General features: G+C 41.3%; 1 protein-coding gene across 2 annotated transcripts in view; it reads right to left on the bottom strand.

Moving 5' to 3' along the window:
* The window catches only part of IL1RAPL2 (interleukin 1 receptor accessory protein like 2), a 302191-nt gene that overhangs the window by 126047 nt on the left and 154824 nt on the right, over positions 1-21320 (bottom strand). For both annotated transcript variants that reach the window (XM_026039057.1, XM_026039056.1), the window contains exons 3-4: positions 15117-15390; positions 2961-3147 (exon numbers count right to left, since the gene is read on the bottom strand). In XM_026039057.1, the coding sequence (XP_025894842.1) occupies positions 2961-3147; positions 15117-15390 (461 nt within the window). The remainder of the gene's footprint in view (positions 1-2960; positions 3148-15116; positions 15391-21320) is intronic.

Raw genomic sequence — 21320 nt, 5'->3', positions numbered from 1 at the left:
GTGCAGTTTTCCAGTGAGGAATGGCTCTACTGGAACTGTATCACTGACTTCCCAATTGTTTCTCTTTTTGTCYGCTCAAAACAGTTCATATTAAAAATGATTTATAAGCTTCTCTCTTCCAGATTTKAGCTAATTCTTTTTCCTTTATTGACTACAGAGTCTTCCAAAAACATGCTGAAAATGCCCATTTATTTCTGTTTTTTCAGACTAGTTCAGCATATAAAACTGAAAGCCAAGAAGAAGGAAGGAGAAGAATCAAAACTATTTTTATTTTAAGCAACAAAAGGATTTTCYTACCAGATGTCTGCTAATTTCTGTAAACCAGTAAGTGCCAAGGGATATGATGGTTGCTCATTTAACCTCTGCTTTTGCATCATGTTCACCTGAAGGGAGAATCTGAGTTTCCTTTTACTAGCCTATTTTCCTTAGACATCTTAAATAGTTCTTTTATTCTTTTCCCCCAATAACTAGGTTGTTCATTATTATGCTTTTTTTTCTCTTCCTTGACATTTGAAGTGGCAGCACCCCAACAACTCTAGTTTTTGTACGGTTGATAACAACTACCTGTCCTTCACCTGCCATTCTGACAGCTTTCACAGCCCTTCCTTCATCCCAGTAATAGCAAAGAGGTGGTGCAGATGGATTAAGGCTCTGCTTTCTAGATGTAATACACCTTTTTTCCCCACTGCCGGTTGATTTTTCATGAAACTGCTTTTACTCTTAAATCCTGTTCATTCAATCTTGCCTTGACACATACATTTATTTCAAAAAAACTCCTYATTCTTCTTGTCAAAACACTTCTACCAACCCTAATGGATCTATATGAACAATAATAATGGCATTAATTGTGAAAATCTTTAAAACCACATATTTCATACAGTATAAGTCTAGCCAGGAGTGAAATCCACACTACTGTTAAAACAAACTCTGATAGCAAATGTTTTATCACTACTTATTGGGTGTGCATGTAGAAATCTATCCATGCCTCATTATTTTAAGAGCATGTTTAACTTGCAGCTAACTTGCTCTAAATAGAGGCAATTATTGGTGCTGATTCGTTAATCCCTGTGCAGAGAGAGCGCATGTGCTGCGGGCTTGCCGCGTTACAGCATCGTGTGACGGCAGCTCCTTGGCCCCAAGTCCTAATTCCCCAACATCAGGGCACTGGCAGGATCTCTCATGGCCACAAGGAGAATCTTTTTAGAGTTATAAAGGAGCAAGCTCATGGACTTCCTCATATTTATTTGTCTATTTGTCTCCTATTTTGGACAACTTATGCTTTCCCACTGAAGAAATATCTTCACTAAATATCCAACTCAACACACATTGCCCCGCACAGCACAATCTGAAATGCTGCTGTGTGGTCTCTGGGGGTTACCATGGTATTCTTCATATCATTTTGAAATTCAAGTAATTATTTAAAATGTCCTTCTGCCTTTTTTTTTTTTTTTTAAATAGAGATGAATATCTGTTAACAGTCAATACAGTAATAAGCTTTGGAGTATTTTTGAAAACCCCTTCCCAGGAATAGGTTTCTAGGGATAACCCAGCATATATACATGCCGCATAACATTCATATTGACACTTCAAATTACTGAGCTTCCTGACTCCTGTCTGATAACACAGGTGTTATCTGGAAACTGAACGGATAGCTCTTAATCGTTCATTAGGAATAAGGAGGTATATGCAGTAGCCCATTCCCTTAACAGCTCTGTTTAGTACCAAGGCAGACTAAGGGTTTGGCTTTGACTGACTTGCAGTTATCGCTAAACGACAGCRTCAGTGCTGCTCAGTTCCATCACAGCCGTGACAGCTGTCACACTCCAGGCTGGTGTCAYGCAGTCTGTGCAGGGAACCCTGATAACGTGCAGGTTTGGGCAACAAAGACCTTTCCTTTCCCATTTCTGGTCAGCACAAGGCATCACTGATTTGGGGTTGTACACACATTTTCCTCAGACTGATTTCTACTCTGTGACAGCTGAAGATTACTCCTGACAGATTATTTTTGTAGCATGGTCTTGCAGAATGAGATCTTCAGTGATGTGCTGTCCTCTAACGCACAGACAGATATGGTAAAAAAACAGTGTAACCTCGGTGCCTTCTTTTTTAAGATTTCAGAATTAACAAAATACATGGATTTTATGCATGAACAGCACTGAAGATATCCATCCATATGCCGAGAGAAGCATCTTCAATGGCCAGAAGAAAAGCCTCCTTTATCTAATAGTGAGTTATGACATACATTTTGTTAGTATAAACTGGAACATGTGAGATCTCAGTAAAAAAATATAAATAGATAATTACTTCTAAAACTGTCCTTTTCCAATGCATCCTGCTCAAGAGTAAAAATTCTGTAGCTCTGCACTTCTAATTTATTTCACTGAAAGTAACCATTTTCAAATAATGTTACCAAGGTTGTCCAATAAAGACCTCAAAAGGATTTAACTGCTCTGCTCATTACTCCCCTTACTACCTGAACTCATCCTCATGGATTTCCTTATTCCAGCAATCCATACCTATCTTCCAATAACCCTGTCAAGTTCTTCCCCTTGTCTCAAAGTTTGCCGTTCCCTCCAATTCTCATCTTCTTATCCTCCTCCATTGTCCATGCTGGTGGAGTTCATGCTACTTCAGCTCTGTCTTAGGTGCCTGTCTGTGTTTCTACTTGGTATGAGATAAGCAGACATCCCATCAAGGTGAAACTGTGGCAACATAGTTAGAGGAATCACGTACCCTGCATCAGCTAGAACCACCTCACTGATAGCACTTCTCTTGCTCAATGACTAGGGTTGGATATTTTTGCCTGTACTTGGGTTTGCTTCTCTAATCCTGGGAGGGCATCCCCCGTACCAGTCACAAACCCCTCAAGGCTCAGAAAAGGCCATTTCTAAGCCTCTGACCAAAAGCACTGGCAGCTTTTTATAGTTTCAGCACAACAGCAATGACACAGCGATAGTTACCTTGTACCACACCACGTCCGGCTCCTCAYTGGCCGTTTTGTAATCCTCGATATCAGGACAGGAGATTGTCTTTCTCTTCGTGACTTCTGATTTTTCCAGATATCTGATCTTACTGTTGTAGCAAAGCCCAGATTCATTCTCAGCTACCGTCAAGGACATGGACACCTTCATGCAGTACGTTGAGTTTCTGTAGGGACAGAAAGATGTTTCCATTTATCTTGCTTCCTTTCCACCATGTTTCTTTCAGCACCATAAGTTTCTTCATTACACTCTCATCCTCACGAACACTTTGGGGACACATTCAAATCCTGACAGAAAACTGTATTGTGGGTGGTCCAAGCCACATTTTCTTGGGGTATCTCATGGTATTTTTCAATATCAGGGTAGAATAAATATAACCAACCCAGCTTCTATGCCTCATGATCATGAAAATAAGCTTAAATTAAAATCTGAGGAAATTCTAATGTAATCCTCAGAGACTCATATCCCTAACGGTGTGATGACAAGCGGCAGAATAATGAGGCTCCTCCTCCCATTGTGCATCATTTGTCATTTTAATTGCCAAATTTTAATTAATTTAAATGCCAAAAAAAAAGCCTGAGTAAAAGCAACTTGCTGGGTGGTTTCTCCCATCAAAGGGAGTTGAGGCAAGCTCCAGCAGAAGGTATCACCACTTTGCTATCGCATCTTCCACAATGGCTCTCTTGCAATTAGCTTCAGCTGAGCTAAAATGATGCCATTGCAGGCAAAAATTGCCCCATGCATCTGGAAAAGGATCTACCAGTCAAACCAGACACTAATGACACTGGACTCTCACTCCCCCCAATAAGACTCGTGACAATGACTTTAATTGAAAAAAGAAAATCCAACATACTCCCTAACAAATCTTTCTGATACATCATTTCAGCAGCAACTTGTCACCCTGTCAAGGGAGCGTAGTTAGGAAGAAAATAAAAAGGTCTGTAGGGACACTTCATCACGACTCTAAGCTTCATGCTAAACAAATGCTGACAAAACACGGCACAAATGGCTTCTTGTCAAACATGAGCCATGAGCACATATTTGCAGAAGGGAAGGTAAAGAGGCTTTTGAGGAAACCTCCGATTTTTAGCATTATCAGCATTACAAATTCAATAGAGCTGYGCAAAACACCAGGTTCCTGATGCAGGTCCTGACACAACCTTCTGCAGTGTTACTATTACTCACATTTTTMAAAGAAAAACTGAAGCAAAGAGAGATGGAAGCAGAGTGGGACATGCAGAGCTGAAGCCACCCCCCGAATTTCAGATTAGCACTAGCTCAACTCTTGTGCCTTCCCACCATCCACGCGAACAACACATGCTGCCTCAGTGGATACTGCAGGAAAGAYTGAATGTGCCACAGATGCCTCCTTCCCACTCCCTCCTGTTCCAAGTGTCACATGTACACTAATGTAACAAGAAAATCAATGGATATTTTCCCTGTTCCCCATTTTAAAGGGGAAGGAATCTCTTTGCATTTTGCTAYGGATGGTTTCAGTTGAAATCCTATAAAACTGTTGAATCTTCACCAACTATATAAATCACATTATTGTGCCTGAAACAAAAGTACCTTGGACTGTAAAAGCCATTTTAGGGGGCTTTCCAAAAATACTTATGTGATTTTAGGGAACACAAGTCAACTTTGCGTTGAACTACTCACTTTGGGAATGCATACCCTCTTTTTGTAGGAAGAAAACATAGTTGGAAAACGCCAATGCTTTGTAATAGAACACCAAAAATGCAGAAAACACAGATAAAATTGCTCTCCATAGTCAATAGGGCTCTGCAATTACTATTTATTAACTTTCCTGAATGACTACGGGTATTGCTGAGTACAAACCAGGTCATATGCTTTCAGTCCCAACGATTGAGGCCGACCACGAATAACGCCTTTGAATAGCTGTCCATTACTCGGTGTTATTTAATAGCACTGTATTTTCTGCTAACAATCTTGCATTATTTAGATTGTATTTTGAACACTGCTGGAGGCTAGTTCTATTTAAAATGCTTCCTGGAACCACATCCTAAAAATGTCGTACTCTTTTCATTAGTTACAATTAGAACTGAGTAGAATTGAGAAAACTAAGTGCCTTGTGAGCGCCATCACTTTTGTTCACACTCCGTGACCGGGACAATMAATCCATTCAGGCTCATGAAAAAGAAAGTCCTCACGAAGCCAACAGCAAGAGACTTAAAAGGTTTCTGAATGCTTCTTCAGCAGCCACTCGTGTTAGTTTTGCTGCCACTAATCCCAAAAGGGCAACTGCAATTGCACGAAATCTAGTCTGAAGCCACTGCCTTCCTCTAATCTACTCAGTCACCTTTCGGCCACGTGTAGATAAAAGCAGTTTGATCAACCTCTCTGCTTTTCTCAGCTTTGAAGCAGAAACCTGGGAGCTTCTGGTTACAGAAGACTTGCCACATACTCTAGGTGACCCTGYGTGTGCGGGGATGTTGGACTAGATGATCTCTAAAGGTCCCTTCCAAACTTAAGGATTCTGTGATTCTATGACTTGAGCCATTCCTCTCCGCCTCTGGCCGTACATACTCAGCAGGACRGCACGGATTTCATCAGTCCTCTGCGCAGGTGATGAGAGTCCCATGGTTAGTGCTTTTCTATCAGTTGAGACAACATGGTACAGAGCATTGTAAAAATATATTTACTCCCTGTGTTTTAAACAGATGATTGCCATGGTATTTGCCTTATGTTCATCTGGCCTTGCATTCTAGAGTATTTGAGCTCCACCATTCACCTCCTTAATGGAGAGATCCCCATTAAGATTTCTAGGTGAAACAATGAATTGTCTTACATAACAAGAAACTTGTAATTTGAACTGGAACTTGGAGAAACACATGCCTTGGGTTTCACCAATGCATGGGAAATGGCCCCCTCTCCTCTCTCTTGTGACCTGTGGCACAACAGCATCTCTGGAAGACAACAGCTTGAGCCACAAGGCAGGAAGGAGATCAYGGAGCCACCAAGCAAGAATCCTTGGCCTATTCCCCTGAATTTTAAAATGGAGGCCCTATGTTTGTTTTCAATGTATGGTCACAGAGCTTGGCAGGGGAGGTCAGTGCTCCTCCCTGCAGTTTGGAGCCTGGCAGGAGAGTTTTCATGTCCACATTTAATGAGGAAGCCTCAACACGCAAAGAACAACAGGACCAACAAAGCAAAACAACTAGGACTTGCTATTAGAGCTTGCTACCAGAATTGATGAGAAAAATGATCAAAAAGGAAATATTTCCAGGTAGATGGGGAAAATGCTCCAGGTCTGCAGTAGTGATTTCAACATCACTGGAACAGGAAAGAGGAGCTGCACTAAATAGGCAGTACTGGTGACCACAGAMAATGCAGACAACCCAAGACCTGGCAGACTGCAGACAGGCTACATGTAAAGCAAACAAGCCCATGAGTTTGAAAGTAGTTCTTTTAATTATATGTCTTTTCTGAAAGGGTTCCAAAACATTCCTTCTCTGTAAGAGGTAGCAGTGGTCATATGGGGAATGGCAAGAAGGCAGAACAGAATCACTCTGCATTTCAGAAAAAAAAATCCTCTTATATTTTCACATTGAAACTAAGATTTGTAATTCCCCCTTTCAAGGGACTAGTGCAAAACTGGGCCTACTCTCTGGAGTGGATACGTGAAGAAGGATTTTGCTTTGCCAGAATTCAAAAGCCACTTTTCCTTTGTTCTGCTGGCAAAGCATTTGCAATCCCCCAGCTGCCTAAAATGGCTCTGAACCACAAATCGAAACCAATTCAGAAACCAGCAGAAAAACACACAAAACCAAGGGAGCTTAACAGATCTCAAAGCAAAAATCAAGCAAAATTTGTGAGGAAATATTCATGACTTTAATGAGACTTTTTTCTTTGGCACTTGTGATTCTACCTGTAAGAGAGGTTTGTTACAGAAGTAAAACAATTTTGCATCCAGCGGGCAAAGGACGTTCCCCTCACAGCCTCCATTTGTTGATATTCTTAGGAAGAGGAAAGAAGAGGCAAAGTGGCTGAGTATTTTACACCTGCAAGTTTGGAAAACACCCCACAATTTGAATTGCATATTTATACAGGAGGATTTGCAGTACGTTTCCTTGCGTTTTCCCCAATACGCAGGTGTTCAATGGGGGTGCTCATTTCTTTAATTACATTAAGGCTGTAAGACTACAACACGATGGTAGATCCAAAAGCCAGAAAGAGTGTTTATCAAAGCTTAGGAAAAAAMCGCTCAGCCTAAGATCTCTCCCATTTGACCTAAACACTCTGCCTGCTTGTTTTAATGAGCTTTTCACTGGATCACTGAAAAAACTGACTGCAGGAATCCGGAAGCTAACCCTTACATTCATCTTTGTGGTGCAGAAATAAAGATATAACAGGAACAACAATGTCAACAATTTTTGCCTATCTCAAGGTCTGGAGAAATTAATCCACTACCAACTGCTATAGGAACGTACTTCTGTTTTCCTCTCCCTTCAAAAGAATTGCACACGTCTATTCCTATCTACATTTCACATTTCATACATCTATTATTACCAAGCAGTTGCATGAGTATCTGAGGCTGTTTCATTCTGTTCTATGAGGTCATAGTTTAGAGATCTGTTTAAAGAAAAAACAAGTCATTTTATTGCCAGCACTGTTTCAGATCACACGGAGACAGCATCTTCCCTTCAAAATATTAATTATCATTTATCTGTCCAGGTTTCTCTCAGGTTCCTCTGTGACTACCACCACTGCCTGTTTTCAGTCACTGTCTGGAAGAGATGAGACTCTCACACATGATGCAGATCATTCTCAGCGGGTACCAAGCCCAGCCACATTCAACATTTTTGGATGATCCCATCTGCTGCGCTCTTTGAAAAGGCAATACCCAAAGAAGAGCAATTCAATGTCTGGCTAACGTGACTGCAGCTGCTGAACCATAAGCCACAAATGGGATACCTGGGCTCACTGCAGCCCCAGACACTGCTCTCTTGTAGTCTGCTTGCCTGCTTTTACAAGGGTAATTCTAAACCCAACTGTGCACAGGGAGGAAAAATCCTCATTCCACATTATCTTTCCTTTAATGCCCATCTAGCTTTCAAGATCCTACCAGTAACAGAAAATAGCATCATGAAGGCATGATCTCAGAAAATTAAGTGCGGGATGCTAAAGCGGTACCCACTTCACTAATCCRCTGTTCTTTTATTCCTTCTTCTTTCCTGAGCCTCTAACAGAGGCCTGTGCTGTAATCCAGAGGGAGGTGCCATTTAAATCCCCATTCGTTCAAGTAGAAAAAGTATTTGTGTTGAGCTAACCCATGATTCTTTAAGAAGTCTTAGTCCTACCACACTTCTTTCTGCCTCAGATTTAACCACTATACAAGATTCACTGGAAACAAAATGACAATTTCAGCTTGAATAAAACATCCAGGATGTCCCTGGAGCCCACGCTTTACAATGAAGAAAGGTTATGCCATCACTATTCAAAGGAAACAACTGAGCAAAGTCGCTGAAAGATAACTTTTAAAAGATTCACATTAATGATAGTTTGAAAAACATAGCTAGGGATGTCTCCTTAGATCAACCTTGAGGAACAGAGTTCTCACCACAGGCACTTAAAARCAAAATTTGTTTTCCTCACTGTGTGTTTACCCCTTTCAGGGAGTTTTAAGGCTTCCGAGATATGAGGATAGAGAGCAAAATACATTTGGAACCAGCAGTTGGACAGAATTTCTCCCAGTGGGGTCTATCTGACCACAGTCCAGATAGTCGGATTTCACAGGGGAAGCAGGAGCTTTTCTTAATTTTTTTTTTTTTGGTTGCCTCCACATCCACAAGTACCAGTTCTGCAGATTGGAAGGGAATCACCAGACAACCACTCCAACAGGGTCTATGCAGAGAAGGAAGAACAAACTCCCAGCGCTTGAGTTGAATCACGCAGGTTAACTATGGTCCTTGYCCTTTTGAAAGCCTCCAAAAATATTAGTTAAGTATATGAAAATAAAATACAGCACACAGAAAACTGCTGAAGTCAAAAGAACACCAAGCATCTCCGTATATCACCCCAAAGTTCACTGAATATCCGGCCCCTGCCAGCTTTGGCGGACGCTGTTCCAGTTGAAGAATTCCTGTAATTGACTGGGCTTGCTCTGAGGGAAAATTTCTTTCTTGGCCTTGAGTATCAGAGGGGTGCAAGTTGCCCTGATGTTTGCTAGTTCAACTGACTAAGCTTTTTTCATTTATTTTTTAATAATTTTCTATTAGAACTCTGGGTATTACTGTTAAATTACATTGTATGAGACTTTTCAGTGAGACAATGTCATTACACATGACATAAATCTGCAGCCCGTGGACAAGTGCTCCAAGGAAAGTATTAAGAAATTCCCTTCCAATAATATTCAATGTTCAGTTCCCAGTTTCTGAGGCCATTTAACACTTTCTCCTTTATTTCTTCCCGCCCACGTGGTGGGCATATCACTTAATCTGCTCTTGTTTTTTTTTTATTAGACACCTAGCAAGTAAAATAGAAGTTGCATTCAGGCTRCCCATTAAGCTTGACTGCATTGCTAAACCCCCTGATTTTGCTGCCTCAGGSAATCAAAAGCCCCGTGGATTATATTCTTCTTTGTGTGTGCAAGCCTGTTTATACAARCAAGGAGAGGAAGGAAAGTGCCCTCGTTTTTGTACTTCTTGCCCATGCCACCACAAYGGGGATTCTCTGGATGCTCTCCAGCTGCACAACAACACAGGCACTTCTGCTTGAAGCCCTGGCTGTCCCTACAGCTTTCACCAACTGTAAACACTGGCTTTCAGAAACAGAAGAGGATATCTTCCCCTTCAAAGCCTTAGAGAGGAGGGTGAATGAACACAACCTACATACCACCAGGGAAGAGAAACAGATCTTTTTTTTTTTTCCTCTAAGTGTAGGTGCCAAAAGAACAGAGGGGACTTMTCTTCCTCAACAACGCAATGTAATGAAAATGATTTGCAGTAGCACCATCAGTTTTTACATGATTTTAGACAGAAGTAGAAATATTCTGTTTCTCTTTTCCCTTCCATTTGGATAATGTCAAAGCATTATATCTCAGTAAGTTAAATTTTATTTTATCATGGATCATATTGATTTTATATTGTATCTGCTCTAACACTGCATTCAAATCTTGACTATACATATTGCAGGAATTGTGTTTATATAGAATCTGTCACTTCCGGTGTGGGAAAAGAAGTCACAGCACCGATAAGCAGAGTTTTAGAAGAGAAAGCCCTGCTGATCCCATGCCCTTGCAAAAAGCGGGAAACCCACCCGGCTCCTACCAACCTGCCTGGGATGCACAGTGTGAAAGCTGATCATGATCTTCCAGGTTGGAGAAGTAACCACGAGGTGTGCAGCAGCTACTGAGACACGTTCCCTTGGACCAAAGATACTAGGGCATTAGCAAGGATCTTTACACCTCTTTAGAGGAAGTTTGTGGAAAAAAGCATTTCGCCAGCGAAGTGCACGGAAGCAGATACTGTGTGATTACATTGGAACTATACCACCATTTTCAAAGGGATTTAAGCTACAAAGCCACCTTGGCCAGTTGAGCACTGGATAAATCCCAAGTGCCTGAACGTAACACATTCTGCAGTGAGAAGACACTGAAACCAGCAGAGTGAATCATCATGTTAAAATGCACATTTTAAGAACCAGGAGATTTAAGAGGTAGCTGCAGAGCAAMGGACCTCGGATCTTACCCTATGCATTTTCATAGCACAGTTTAACTTTCCTGTCTGGTCTTCAAGATTTGGAATAATTCGTCTTTCCTATCTCTTGGCAGCCAGTGGTCAGAAAAAGTGGATGCCGCTTTTCCTGGGAAGAGCGGCTCACACTGCAGCCTTGGTTGAAGGGATTTACAAYGAGTCCTTTGGCATCTTCGAACATTCACTGAACCAGGAGCACACAGGCTAGGCTGCAAATGAAGTTTTACTGACAGCACCTCTAGGCTGTCTGGATCTCATTTTGATTTCCTGATCATGTGCTCCACGGGCACTCAGAAGCCTGAAGGCTTAAAATCCACTATCAGTCTATTTTATTATCGCTCAGAAAGCAATATTGCAATATTTCACTGAYGGCCCGACGAAAGCTTTACTCTTCCGAGCATGCACATAACAAAGCTGCTCCACATTAAGAACTGCACAGAGAGTGACAAAGTAAGGCAGGAAGGATAAACAGATTTCCTAACTAGATTTGCTGGCGGTTCYCTGGCATCACACACTGGTATGAAAGATCTGCATGCTTATTTCCCTGTATGGATTCAAGGAGCCCTTATCCCCTTGTCACTCTGAATCCTGGGCTTGGCAGGGATGTCTGGCAGCCAGTCTGGGGACCACAAACAGGAACCTTCTCCTTTCTTTGCACCCTCTAGGCCCAAACTTCTGATCCTCTTGACCTGCGTTATGAGAATTCTTTAACTGCACTAAGGATTCATTAASAGCTAATACATACTGCCTTTACCACGTTCCTCTTGCTCTTGCTGATGAAGTATTTACTGCAGTTCAGCTTATCTTGCAGCTGGGCCCGCATAGGGGAAAAGATTTTGGGTGTTGTGCCTTGCTGACACCAAAGATGCTGTTAGACTGGCAAGAGCTTCCTTCCCTGGGTCACCTTCCCTTCCTTCACCATCATAAGGAGACTTAAGTAGGCCGAGTGCTTGTTCCCACTTTAAAAAACAGAGGCTTGTAACACAGAAAAAAAACTTTTTTTTTTTTTTTCAGAGAATAAAAGCAACAAATAATCTGGAAACTGAAATTCTTGCATATCCAGAACTTTGAGACCTTCCTATGCCTTTAGATCATTTTTAGTTTCCATGTTTGGTCTTGGCGTTGTCATTCCTGAAACCTTCCCAACCCAGCATGCTCATGTGAAAAGCTCCTGCTAAATGGACTTCTGGAATGGAAAAGATGATGATTTTAGCTAAACGTACCACTGAAAGATTAACAGCATATATAAAGACTGTACTCCAAAGAGGATGTAGCAATTGCACACTGCACCATAAAATCATAATACAAATACCCCAGCTTTTATCTGGGGTAACGACACACATGCATCTACCTGTCCACCRAGGCACTTTTTGGATACCACTGGATCTTGCTATTTTAATATCCCTCATTTGGCACTAAAAAAGGCATCTGTGAACACTTCGGTTCCATGGAATTCTCATCAATTTCCTAACAGGGCTGAAGACCACCGCCATCTAACTCTTTGCAGAATCAGAATCCCATAAACCTTCATAGACGTTGAGCACTGCAGGAAGGTACCACCCTTTGGCCTGCATCTCACTACGAGCTCAATGTCAAAACGTACTGTGAGCAAAAGGAAGTGAGCTCTAACGCAACAATACACGTAAGCAGCCTTTCTCCCCCACTAATTAATTTCCAAATGCCAATGTAGCAACTGGTTAACATTTAAAACAGGCAACATTTAAAATTACGACATCAGATTTTTTTTTTTTTTTTTTTTGCCTGGAGAAGCAATCTCTTTCATAAACACTACTCTGGTATTAATTTTATTCATTATGGGTTCATTTACACAACACACATTATAATTACTAAAGGGGCATTTCTGTATAAGAAATAACTCACTGGCACAGTTAATTTTTGCCCATCTCTCAGTCACTGGTCTATCAGCCTTTCCTTCATCTGCTCATGGCCATCTTCCTGAAACAGCTCCTGCAAAATTCCTTCCAATTGCCTCTAAAACATCATGCCGTGACCTTGCAAGCACCCATCAGCAGCCAGAAAATCAAACTTCTTGAAAACCAGTGGTTTTATTCGAACTCTAAGGCACCTTTTCAGCAAATAGAAAACTCACTGAAAAATGCAATTACCATTTTTACAATGCAATTTTCATGTTTGCCAAATTGTTTTGATGGGGCAAAAGGTAATAATTTAGGGGAGACTGAATTAGACTAAGTGCTGCTATTACCAATGGCATCTTCTATATTGTACTTGTTAAAAACTCTTGGCTTTCCAATTGCTTTCCTCTATCAGAGATCTTCTCAGATCAAGACTATGTCCTTCCTTGCACAGAAAGCACCATAAGCTCTTCTGGGAACGGGACCTCTCATCCCCACTTACTCTGCTTAGCCTAAGGAAAATAACRTTCTCTGAAGCAGAGCCCTTCCAGAATTCCCTTCCCATGGGAATTTTCCCCACCATATTCAAGCATCTTACTCCCTTGCTCCCTTTCTCGTAGACAAATAAAACTGCCAGAAAAGAGACCTGACCCAGTGGTTATAGAACACCCCGGCCACAGGGGCACACAAGGAGATATCACCCCTCACACCAARGCTTCCCACATCCTCCAGAGGTGCTCACAAAGGCAGCGATTTCCATCTACATTTATTTCAGTTCTCTGTATGAGAATCTAAATAATTTTGAGGGGGGAGGCTCTGGCATGAAAAAAATGAAATTCACCTTGAGCCAAATACATTTTTCTCTCCCCTTTTCCCCCCTCCTTCAACTCCTAAACCAGAAGAATCAATTATGCATGTGCAGCCTTGAAGCCAGTGTTGCATACCAACAGACACGGCTGCCTCTTCCTTTCCACTGCACTGAGTTCTTTCTACTAGGCTCTATTCCTTCAGTTCACAAAAGAAAGCATTTCTAACACAAATAGTCAATGCTTCTAGAAAGCTGCAAACATATTCTCCAATTACTGCTATCATCTGTGACCTTCTAATTMTCAAAAAGCAGGTGATCCTGGTTAATGACTAAAACACAAACAGCTGCTTACCAARAACAAAGGATTAAGAGCACTGAAATTTCACAGTTAGTGGTGTGGATAGTCCACCAAAGGCGTGTGATTATGTTTCATAACATTATATCTAACACAAATTTAATGAAACTAAAATAAACACAATATTGCTATTCCCTCAGTTATTTTAAGCCACCTATAATCTTTATAAACAATAACAGMAAGGATATATTACCAAAATTTTGGAAGAAAAAATAAGTATATGCAAGGATGAAATGTGGTATTATACGTATCTGTACATATATATACATATATACATACATATGTATACATATACACATACACAACCATATATATATACACAGATACACATATATAAATATAAAATGTACTACACTCCCACATAAATCTGAAAAAGGCAAAAATACCTGCTGTTATATAAAGTTAGTTTTAGGCTAAGCAGCTAACGATATTTCTGTGCAATACTTTCCATAGGGTTCATATAGTTTTTATCTGAAAATGAGGAGAATGCATGAATTATTTAAGAAATTGCCCGTTTGTTACCAAAACTACCTTGTCCTGTTTAATGAGCAAAGGGTTTTGATAAAAGGCTCAGATAAAAACATGTCCCAAATTGGACCAAACATCAATTCTTCATTGTTCACATAGTATTTGCATAAAATTTCTAAATGTATTGGACTGGTAAATTGATTATCATCACAGGTACTTTAAAAAAAATGTGCAACTTTCCTGAAACAAATAAATCACTATCCTCCTGTAATATTTCCAAATTACAGAATTCACATTACACCAAACCTGTATCATAAGAGCCAGTACGGGTATAATGAACTTCAAAGGCTCCCTCAGAGACTTGAAGGTTGGCCAATTCATCTAATATTCAGCTTGGACATTGGTTCACATTACAAACCAYCCCTTAATCCACAGAGCTGGGAGTTTAGCACAAGTTCTCAGGAGCAGAAAGGCTAGAGGAAGGCTGAAACAAGGCAGTAAGACCTAGCTAACTTAGCAAATTCATTTATGATTGTCATTCTTCACTCAGAAAATATGAAAGAGCACTACTTAACAAAAAGACTTGGTGTTTTATTAAAGAATTACCCAGGTTTGAAGGCTCATGGCAAAATGAGAAGTTAGGAATGTTGGACTTAAATAACAATAAAAGAAACAGGTGAAGTGAAAAAAGAAGTGCAACTACAGGTTTAATTATAGCTATTGGGAAAGGTAACAATAATTACTAGAGGAACTGTAATTTTAAGGCAGTATCAATGTCACACATATAATTACAAGGAAAGTAATAAAAAATGTATATTAATTAGCAGACTATCTCAACACTGAGAGCTACATTTGAACATTGCTTTAAACAAAACATTGTGCACATTCTTAGTTATATTTTAACACAATACCCACCTTAGGACACAGGTGTAGAAACCACTGTCTTGCAACTCAACCGAGTGAAACCATATTGAATCTTCATCCTTGCTCATCCTAACTTCAGAAAATATAATGGGTTCTTCTAAATCTCCTTTGTTTTTGTACCACATAAGCCTAAGACCTGTGCTTTGGGCCATGCTATAATTAGTTCTGATATAGCTGTAGAAAAGGGCACATTTCACTCGGACTGGTTCACCTGCCAAAGCCATGTATGTCTTGAGATCCACTGACCAGTCAATGCAACCATCAACTGAAAGCAAAACAATAATAAAGAAAGATTAGATACATATATATATATTTCTTTTTTTCAAAATAGTTGAGAGGCAGCCTGTGAAATGCAATGCAAATCATCAAAGAACCTTTATTTTACAGAAACTTGAAAAACCCAATGCAGCTATCGGCAGTTCAAGTGTTTTATAAACCTTTTTACGTTACACGTAAACGCAAAGCGTGTAGGCAATTAATAGAACACATTAGATCTCCTCAATTCCATTTCTTTAGGGAGTCATTATTTTCATACCCAAACACTAACTCTTTAATAAATAATCCAAGCATTTTCACCTTAACTGCTTGACCCAATAAACCAGTTTTGAATTCTCTAGCTCCTTGCTGGAGGAAAATTTACTTTGACATCTGATCTCATTCTCTCTCATAAAACTTCCCCATTTGCCCCTTGCTAATTATCTGTTACACACAAAAAACATCAGTGTCAGATGTGACACACACCATTTTATTTTCAAAGCAGGTCCACACAGGTCTTTTATTCTGCCCCCGACTCCAACTGACACGGGAAGCAGGATACACACTGAGGTACAATCACAACATGCGACCAACRCAATCAAGCTGCAGAAAGGAACAGTGCAAACATGAAAGGGGATCTTTTGATGTTCTGTTCAGCAAAGACATTTGAAGCACTTTTCTGGGCTCTAGGTTTTTATACTTCACTTGATCTTCAATCAATCAAATGGGTACTTTGTATAATTTATTGCTCATATACAGCTATATGTAATTGGAACATCTTTAACCTTGATGTAGCTGTCTCAAATTCACCCAGCTACAGGTCAACTTGCCTCTTGTGCGTTTCTAGCACCAATTCTCAAACTCTAAATGTTAGATCCTCTCACATACTCTTTATTTCACATACATCTTCAATAGCAGCCAATTATTAGCTGAGTTTTACTTCCTAAAAAATGCACAGATCCAGCAGTGTACACATGGTAGAATATCAAATTGGGTTCCTCTTAGTGGCTTGTACTACCTCTTAATTATGTGTCTATGATTAATTTAGGCTCCTCCTGAATGCTTCAAACGCAGCCTTGCTAAATGGAGGCTCTAATTGCACATTGCATCGTAGCAGCTTCCCCTGTATCGTGGCCACCAGAACCAAGTAACTGAGAGACATTTTAAACTGGTTCATAATGCTTCTAACCACAACAGTTACTGACATAAAATTAAAGGATGGTGGGGAAAAAATTAAAAAGTTTAAAAAATATTTTAAAAGCCTTTTCTTCCTTTTATTAGTGCAATAGCACTTCTTTCTCCGCATCCTTCATCTCAGAGCTTAGTCCTACAAAAAAACCAGGACAAATTTGGCTAATTGTTACTTGAAATTCATTGACTAATGTGTTCGGACAATTCAGTTTTTCGCCTGCATCGCCTGCACCTTTATAACATCCTTCAGCTTTCACATGGCACACTTTATCAGCACATTACTATCCCAACAACCCCTTGCTATGGTCACACTAAGCCCCACACTCACCTGTCTCTGCTTCGGTGTTACACAGACAGGGGCAATGAGCAGCAGAGCTGGAAGAAGAACCCGAATTGCCCAGGCCTACAAATCCACCACACATATTTTTTACCTTGAAACATGGTTCTGATGTCATAAATGACTTTATATGGGTGGCTTAGAAGGCTTTTGCTTTGAGTATATCAATGGGTTCCTCACAACAGCTCCGTGATTTTCTCCAGCTCTGCTCTTTCAGCTTCACAATTAGGGCCCGGTGAGACTTGCAGCCTTGTTTCCTCGGCGCGGGAGGTGAAAGGAAATGCTGAGCTCTCCACACTGCTCACCCTTACTCTTTAGGACACACAGACACTCTCAAGGGCACCCTTTTGTGCTGAAATTTCACAGTCACACCAGTAAAAGCCTAAGGCTGCAATGAGTAGGGGTGCAGATCCAAACTAATCCAGACAGTCTAATTAATTCTGTCAATCTTCTGTCAATCTAATCATGCGAGGCCATCAAACGCTTTCCAATAGATGCTGGCTCAGCAAAGCCAGATAACAGCAAAGAGTCTTTGCCCTGAGACACACATGCAAACCTGAGGGTCAAGCGGAAAGGCGCTGGTTTCCAGAAACCCACAGCAGTCTCAATGTACAAGCCATTAGGAAGAGCTATAGAGCGCATTATTGACCTGAAATGGAAATGCAGCACTGGAAACTGAAAACCTTGCTCTTTCTAAGAAAATATTTCTCCCACATCGACATCCAGCGACTTACCAATGCACAGCTGAAAGCTCAAACATCCTTCAGCATCACTCGATCTGCCTCATCATCTACTTTCATTTGAAAACATCTCACCTCTAGCATGTACTTCTCTATTGTTATATATTCCAACTTAGAGCTGCTCAGTATGTGCTTCAGCATATACATGCTGAAGAAAGCACACTGGAATAGATGAAAAGAGATCCAAATAAAGTTGGTAATTTACAGCCAAGTCAATAGACTGGCTAAAGTCTGCCCATGGGACAGAGGGCAGAGAGAGACCGAGGGGCTGGCGATGCCCACATTGCTCGCATGGGTTAACAAGACTCTGTTGGTCAACTCTCACTCAAGGTCTGCATCTCCAAAGAAAAGCAAGAAACGGACRTTTGATGCTAGATCAATTTTCTCGACTATTTGCAGCTGGCTATGATAAGGAGGGTTGGACTAGGAGAGGAAGGCAGCAGCAGTGATGGGAGCAGGAGCCTGAGCGCTGCCACATGGGCCCGTCGCTCCCATCACAGAGAGGAGAATGTCCTGGGAACAGAGCAATGAGCTGCAGAAAGCTCTGTAATGGTTGCCAACATCTGCAGAAGGGAGAAGCTTCACAGAGCTCGGCAGCTAAATCTTAATTATTGAAGAAAGACTAATCAAACAGAAGACGCCTCCTTCCCCAYGCTTTTTCTCCTTGTTAAATACACAGCCATAAATGTCCCCCTGCATGAACCTGTGAAGACAAAATGCAGGTCGGGCCTGCTTGGCTCGTGGGACAGGGCTCTGGTGCTGCCGCCACTGGAGCCGCTTCGCGGCACTGAGCCCTCTGCCAGCAAGGACAAACTTTGCTCTCATTTCTATCAGGATGGCCTCTCGGTGTGTAATGTAAGACGACAAAAATAATGGCATTAAAGAGAGGCACTTGTTATATAATAAATGAATATACATCTATTCTCTGCTACCCAATAATCAGTGGATCCTTAATAAGTGCCTGACTGAAAGCTCATTCAAGTCAAATCCCTCTATTGTGGGTGGGTTTTAGACRCTTTCAATAAAGACAATTATTTGAAATATTCTCTAGAATTCAGACCACGGAGAGGCTATGGAAATATCACCCCCTTTGCAGCCTGGCTTCCCAAGGAGACGCGCCTTGCCCGTTGGCCAGCCGCCCCTAGCTCCAGGCGAGCCGCTTCCCGCCCTGGTGACCACGCGCAATTCCCAGAGGCTCAAGAGTCTCCATGTGAGGGCCCTGCGTGGGCAGGGCCCGACGCGTCCCCACAGCCGGGAGCACCTTGGTGTCACCTCAGGGCAGGACAGAGGGGACACAGGAGAGCAGGCGGCAGCGGCGGCCACCATCCACCCTCACAGCCACAGGTCCCTGARGGCCTTGGTGTGTTCTGGAAGGTTCCAACCCGTGAACCCAAACAGGGTGACTTGGCCGTCACCAAGTTGCTGCACTTCCGCAGTAGCTCCCATCCTACCCCCACACCACATCTCCCCCCTCTGCTTCCTGGTAATTTGCCATTATTCTTGTTTTAAAGAAACCTATTTGTCTGGGGATTCTAGATGCATTTTAACGTGAACCATAATAATTTATGAGCAATTACAGAAGAGCATGTACATAGTCTCTGAGTAATTTGTCTTTCTGCTTGCTGTCATATAAATAATTTTCACATTGCGGATCTGCCTGTAATAATTTTTGTAAGGATCTGTCACCTAGTGCTATTTATATCATGGGATTGTTGAACATGCTTCCATACCTTGTTACCTGAAACCTCATTTTAAATTGAAATCATCTTCAAATAAATAATTAAAAAATAAATATACTAGCTAATGTAGTAAATTTATTGCTCCACATAGCAAGCCAATGCACTGCTGACTGTAAATATTTAGTCAGGAAAATTGTCCTCTGATGTGGGAGTTATATTTTTATTTCCGCACTAGCGAGTARGGGCCGGTGCTGCCCAAGCTCCCTGGGCTGAGCCGAGCTGCAATCACCCCAACAAACACATCCCGGTCTCCATCTCTCCTGCTCCTTCGGACTCCAATTCTTCAACAGGATCCATGGGGGTGCTTTAGCTCCATAGCAAATAGCTACAGAGAAAGCATCATAGGAAAAGACTACATTGGTGGTGGCACTTCGGAGATGGGGTAGCAGGTGGCCACCTTCTCCAGCAGGATGGAGTTGGAAAAGAGAAGCAAGCTGATGCTAAGGGCTGGTTATACTTCTTTTCTACAAGTTATTGTCTCATCCTTCTTCTATTTTAGCCAAGGAAACACTAGTTTTTGATTCAGACTATACACACATATTAAGCTACATGTTAGAAAAACTCAAATATACACCCTCRGGGACACAATAAATCAAGACTATCTGTAAGAGATGAGGAACATTTAGAAAACAACCYGTGGTCTTGAGAGAAAGTTTATCATGATTCAAGCCAGGTGAATTTTGCCAGTGTTTCTCCTTCTACCCACAAACAATTCTGATTAAATAATTCATTTCTGTTGCAGCAACATCTAGATTCACCATCATTAACTACGAGTTTGTTTTGCTGCAGAAACACAAAATTATTAAGAAAAGGATCACACAAGGCCTGTGTGCTTCCTCTGCTGTCATCTCCTTTTTTTTTCTATGTGCTTTCTGGCAATATTAGACCACTGAAGTTTAAAGGTTCAAATATTTCAGATTTTCAAAAGAGGTAAAGGTGCAAATATTTCACTAATTCTCACATCAAACAGCTACAAAGAAAGTTCATTTAACCTAGAAATATACAGATATTTCTGCAAATATTGCTCAAAAAAATGTACAAAAAGACATCAACGTACAGAAGGTGCTTTCCCCCTCCTTTTTTTTTTTTTTTTTTTTTTTAAAAAAAAAGCCTTTGGATTTCCATAAGATAGGCCAAGAAACTTCAACAGCAATTTGCATATGCTTCATTCTTCTTGACCATACTTCTTGTGACTTTCTTACGAGCCACAATGCAGCTCAAATGTCAAAGATTCCAGCTGAACACTCATAATTTCCTTTGCGGTCAAACAAACTGTAAATACACACTGCTAGAGGTCCAAACAACAACCCATCGCGCTGGCCTGGCTTACTTATGCATGCGGAGCTGGGAGCATTTTAGTCTTACATTCAAAATGCAAAAGAAAGACCAGGGTTGTAGATCATCGATCTACAAATTTCTCTAGGGAGAGGAAAGAGCAGCTTGGACCCTGCACAGACTCCCTGCTTGCAGGAGCCGCAGCATGTTAATRAGGTCGGGACTTAGAAATTCTACTTGAAGAAGCAAAACGCTGAAGTCCTGTCACAAGAAGTTACTGGACAGGGACGTTTCCTCCTATAGCTCTTGTCAGACCAGCCCTGCAAGCTGATGGCTCTGGCGCCAGCTTTTCGGATGGCACCAGATCACAGGGACTTCCAGGAATACTCGCTGAGGGAGAAGAGCAAATTGCTGCCAGCAGGTAAGAGGTTGCTGGAGAGAGGGAGCTCAGAAACATGTTGTGCGATGGAAAAGAAATCTCTGGTGTCCTTGTGCTCTTAACTACCTCTTTGGAGGGTGACGTTCCTGGAGACTGATGGGCTTGAGCCAAACTCTGTTGTGAAGCTCTGCTTGTTGCCTTCAGCCGATCACTCTGCTTGGCGAAGAAGCAGAGGAGTGAAGTGCCTTAATGCAACTGTTTAAAATGAAGTGTATTTCC

The sequence above is a fragment of the Nothoprocta perdicaria genome, unplaced genomic scaffold (assembly GCF_003342845.1).
Source record: "Nothoprocta perdicaria isolate Ctin4 unplaced genomic scaffold, notPer1 scaffold_22, whole genome shotgun sequence".
Taxonomy (NCBI): domain Eukaryota; kingdom Metazoa; phylum Chordata; class Aves; order Tinamiformes; family Tinamidae; genus Nothoprocta; species Nothoprocta perdicaria.
Note: the sequence above shows the minus strand (reverse complement) of the source record. Positions and strands in the feature narration are given on the sequence as shown.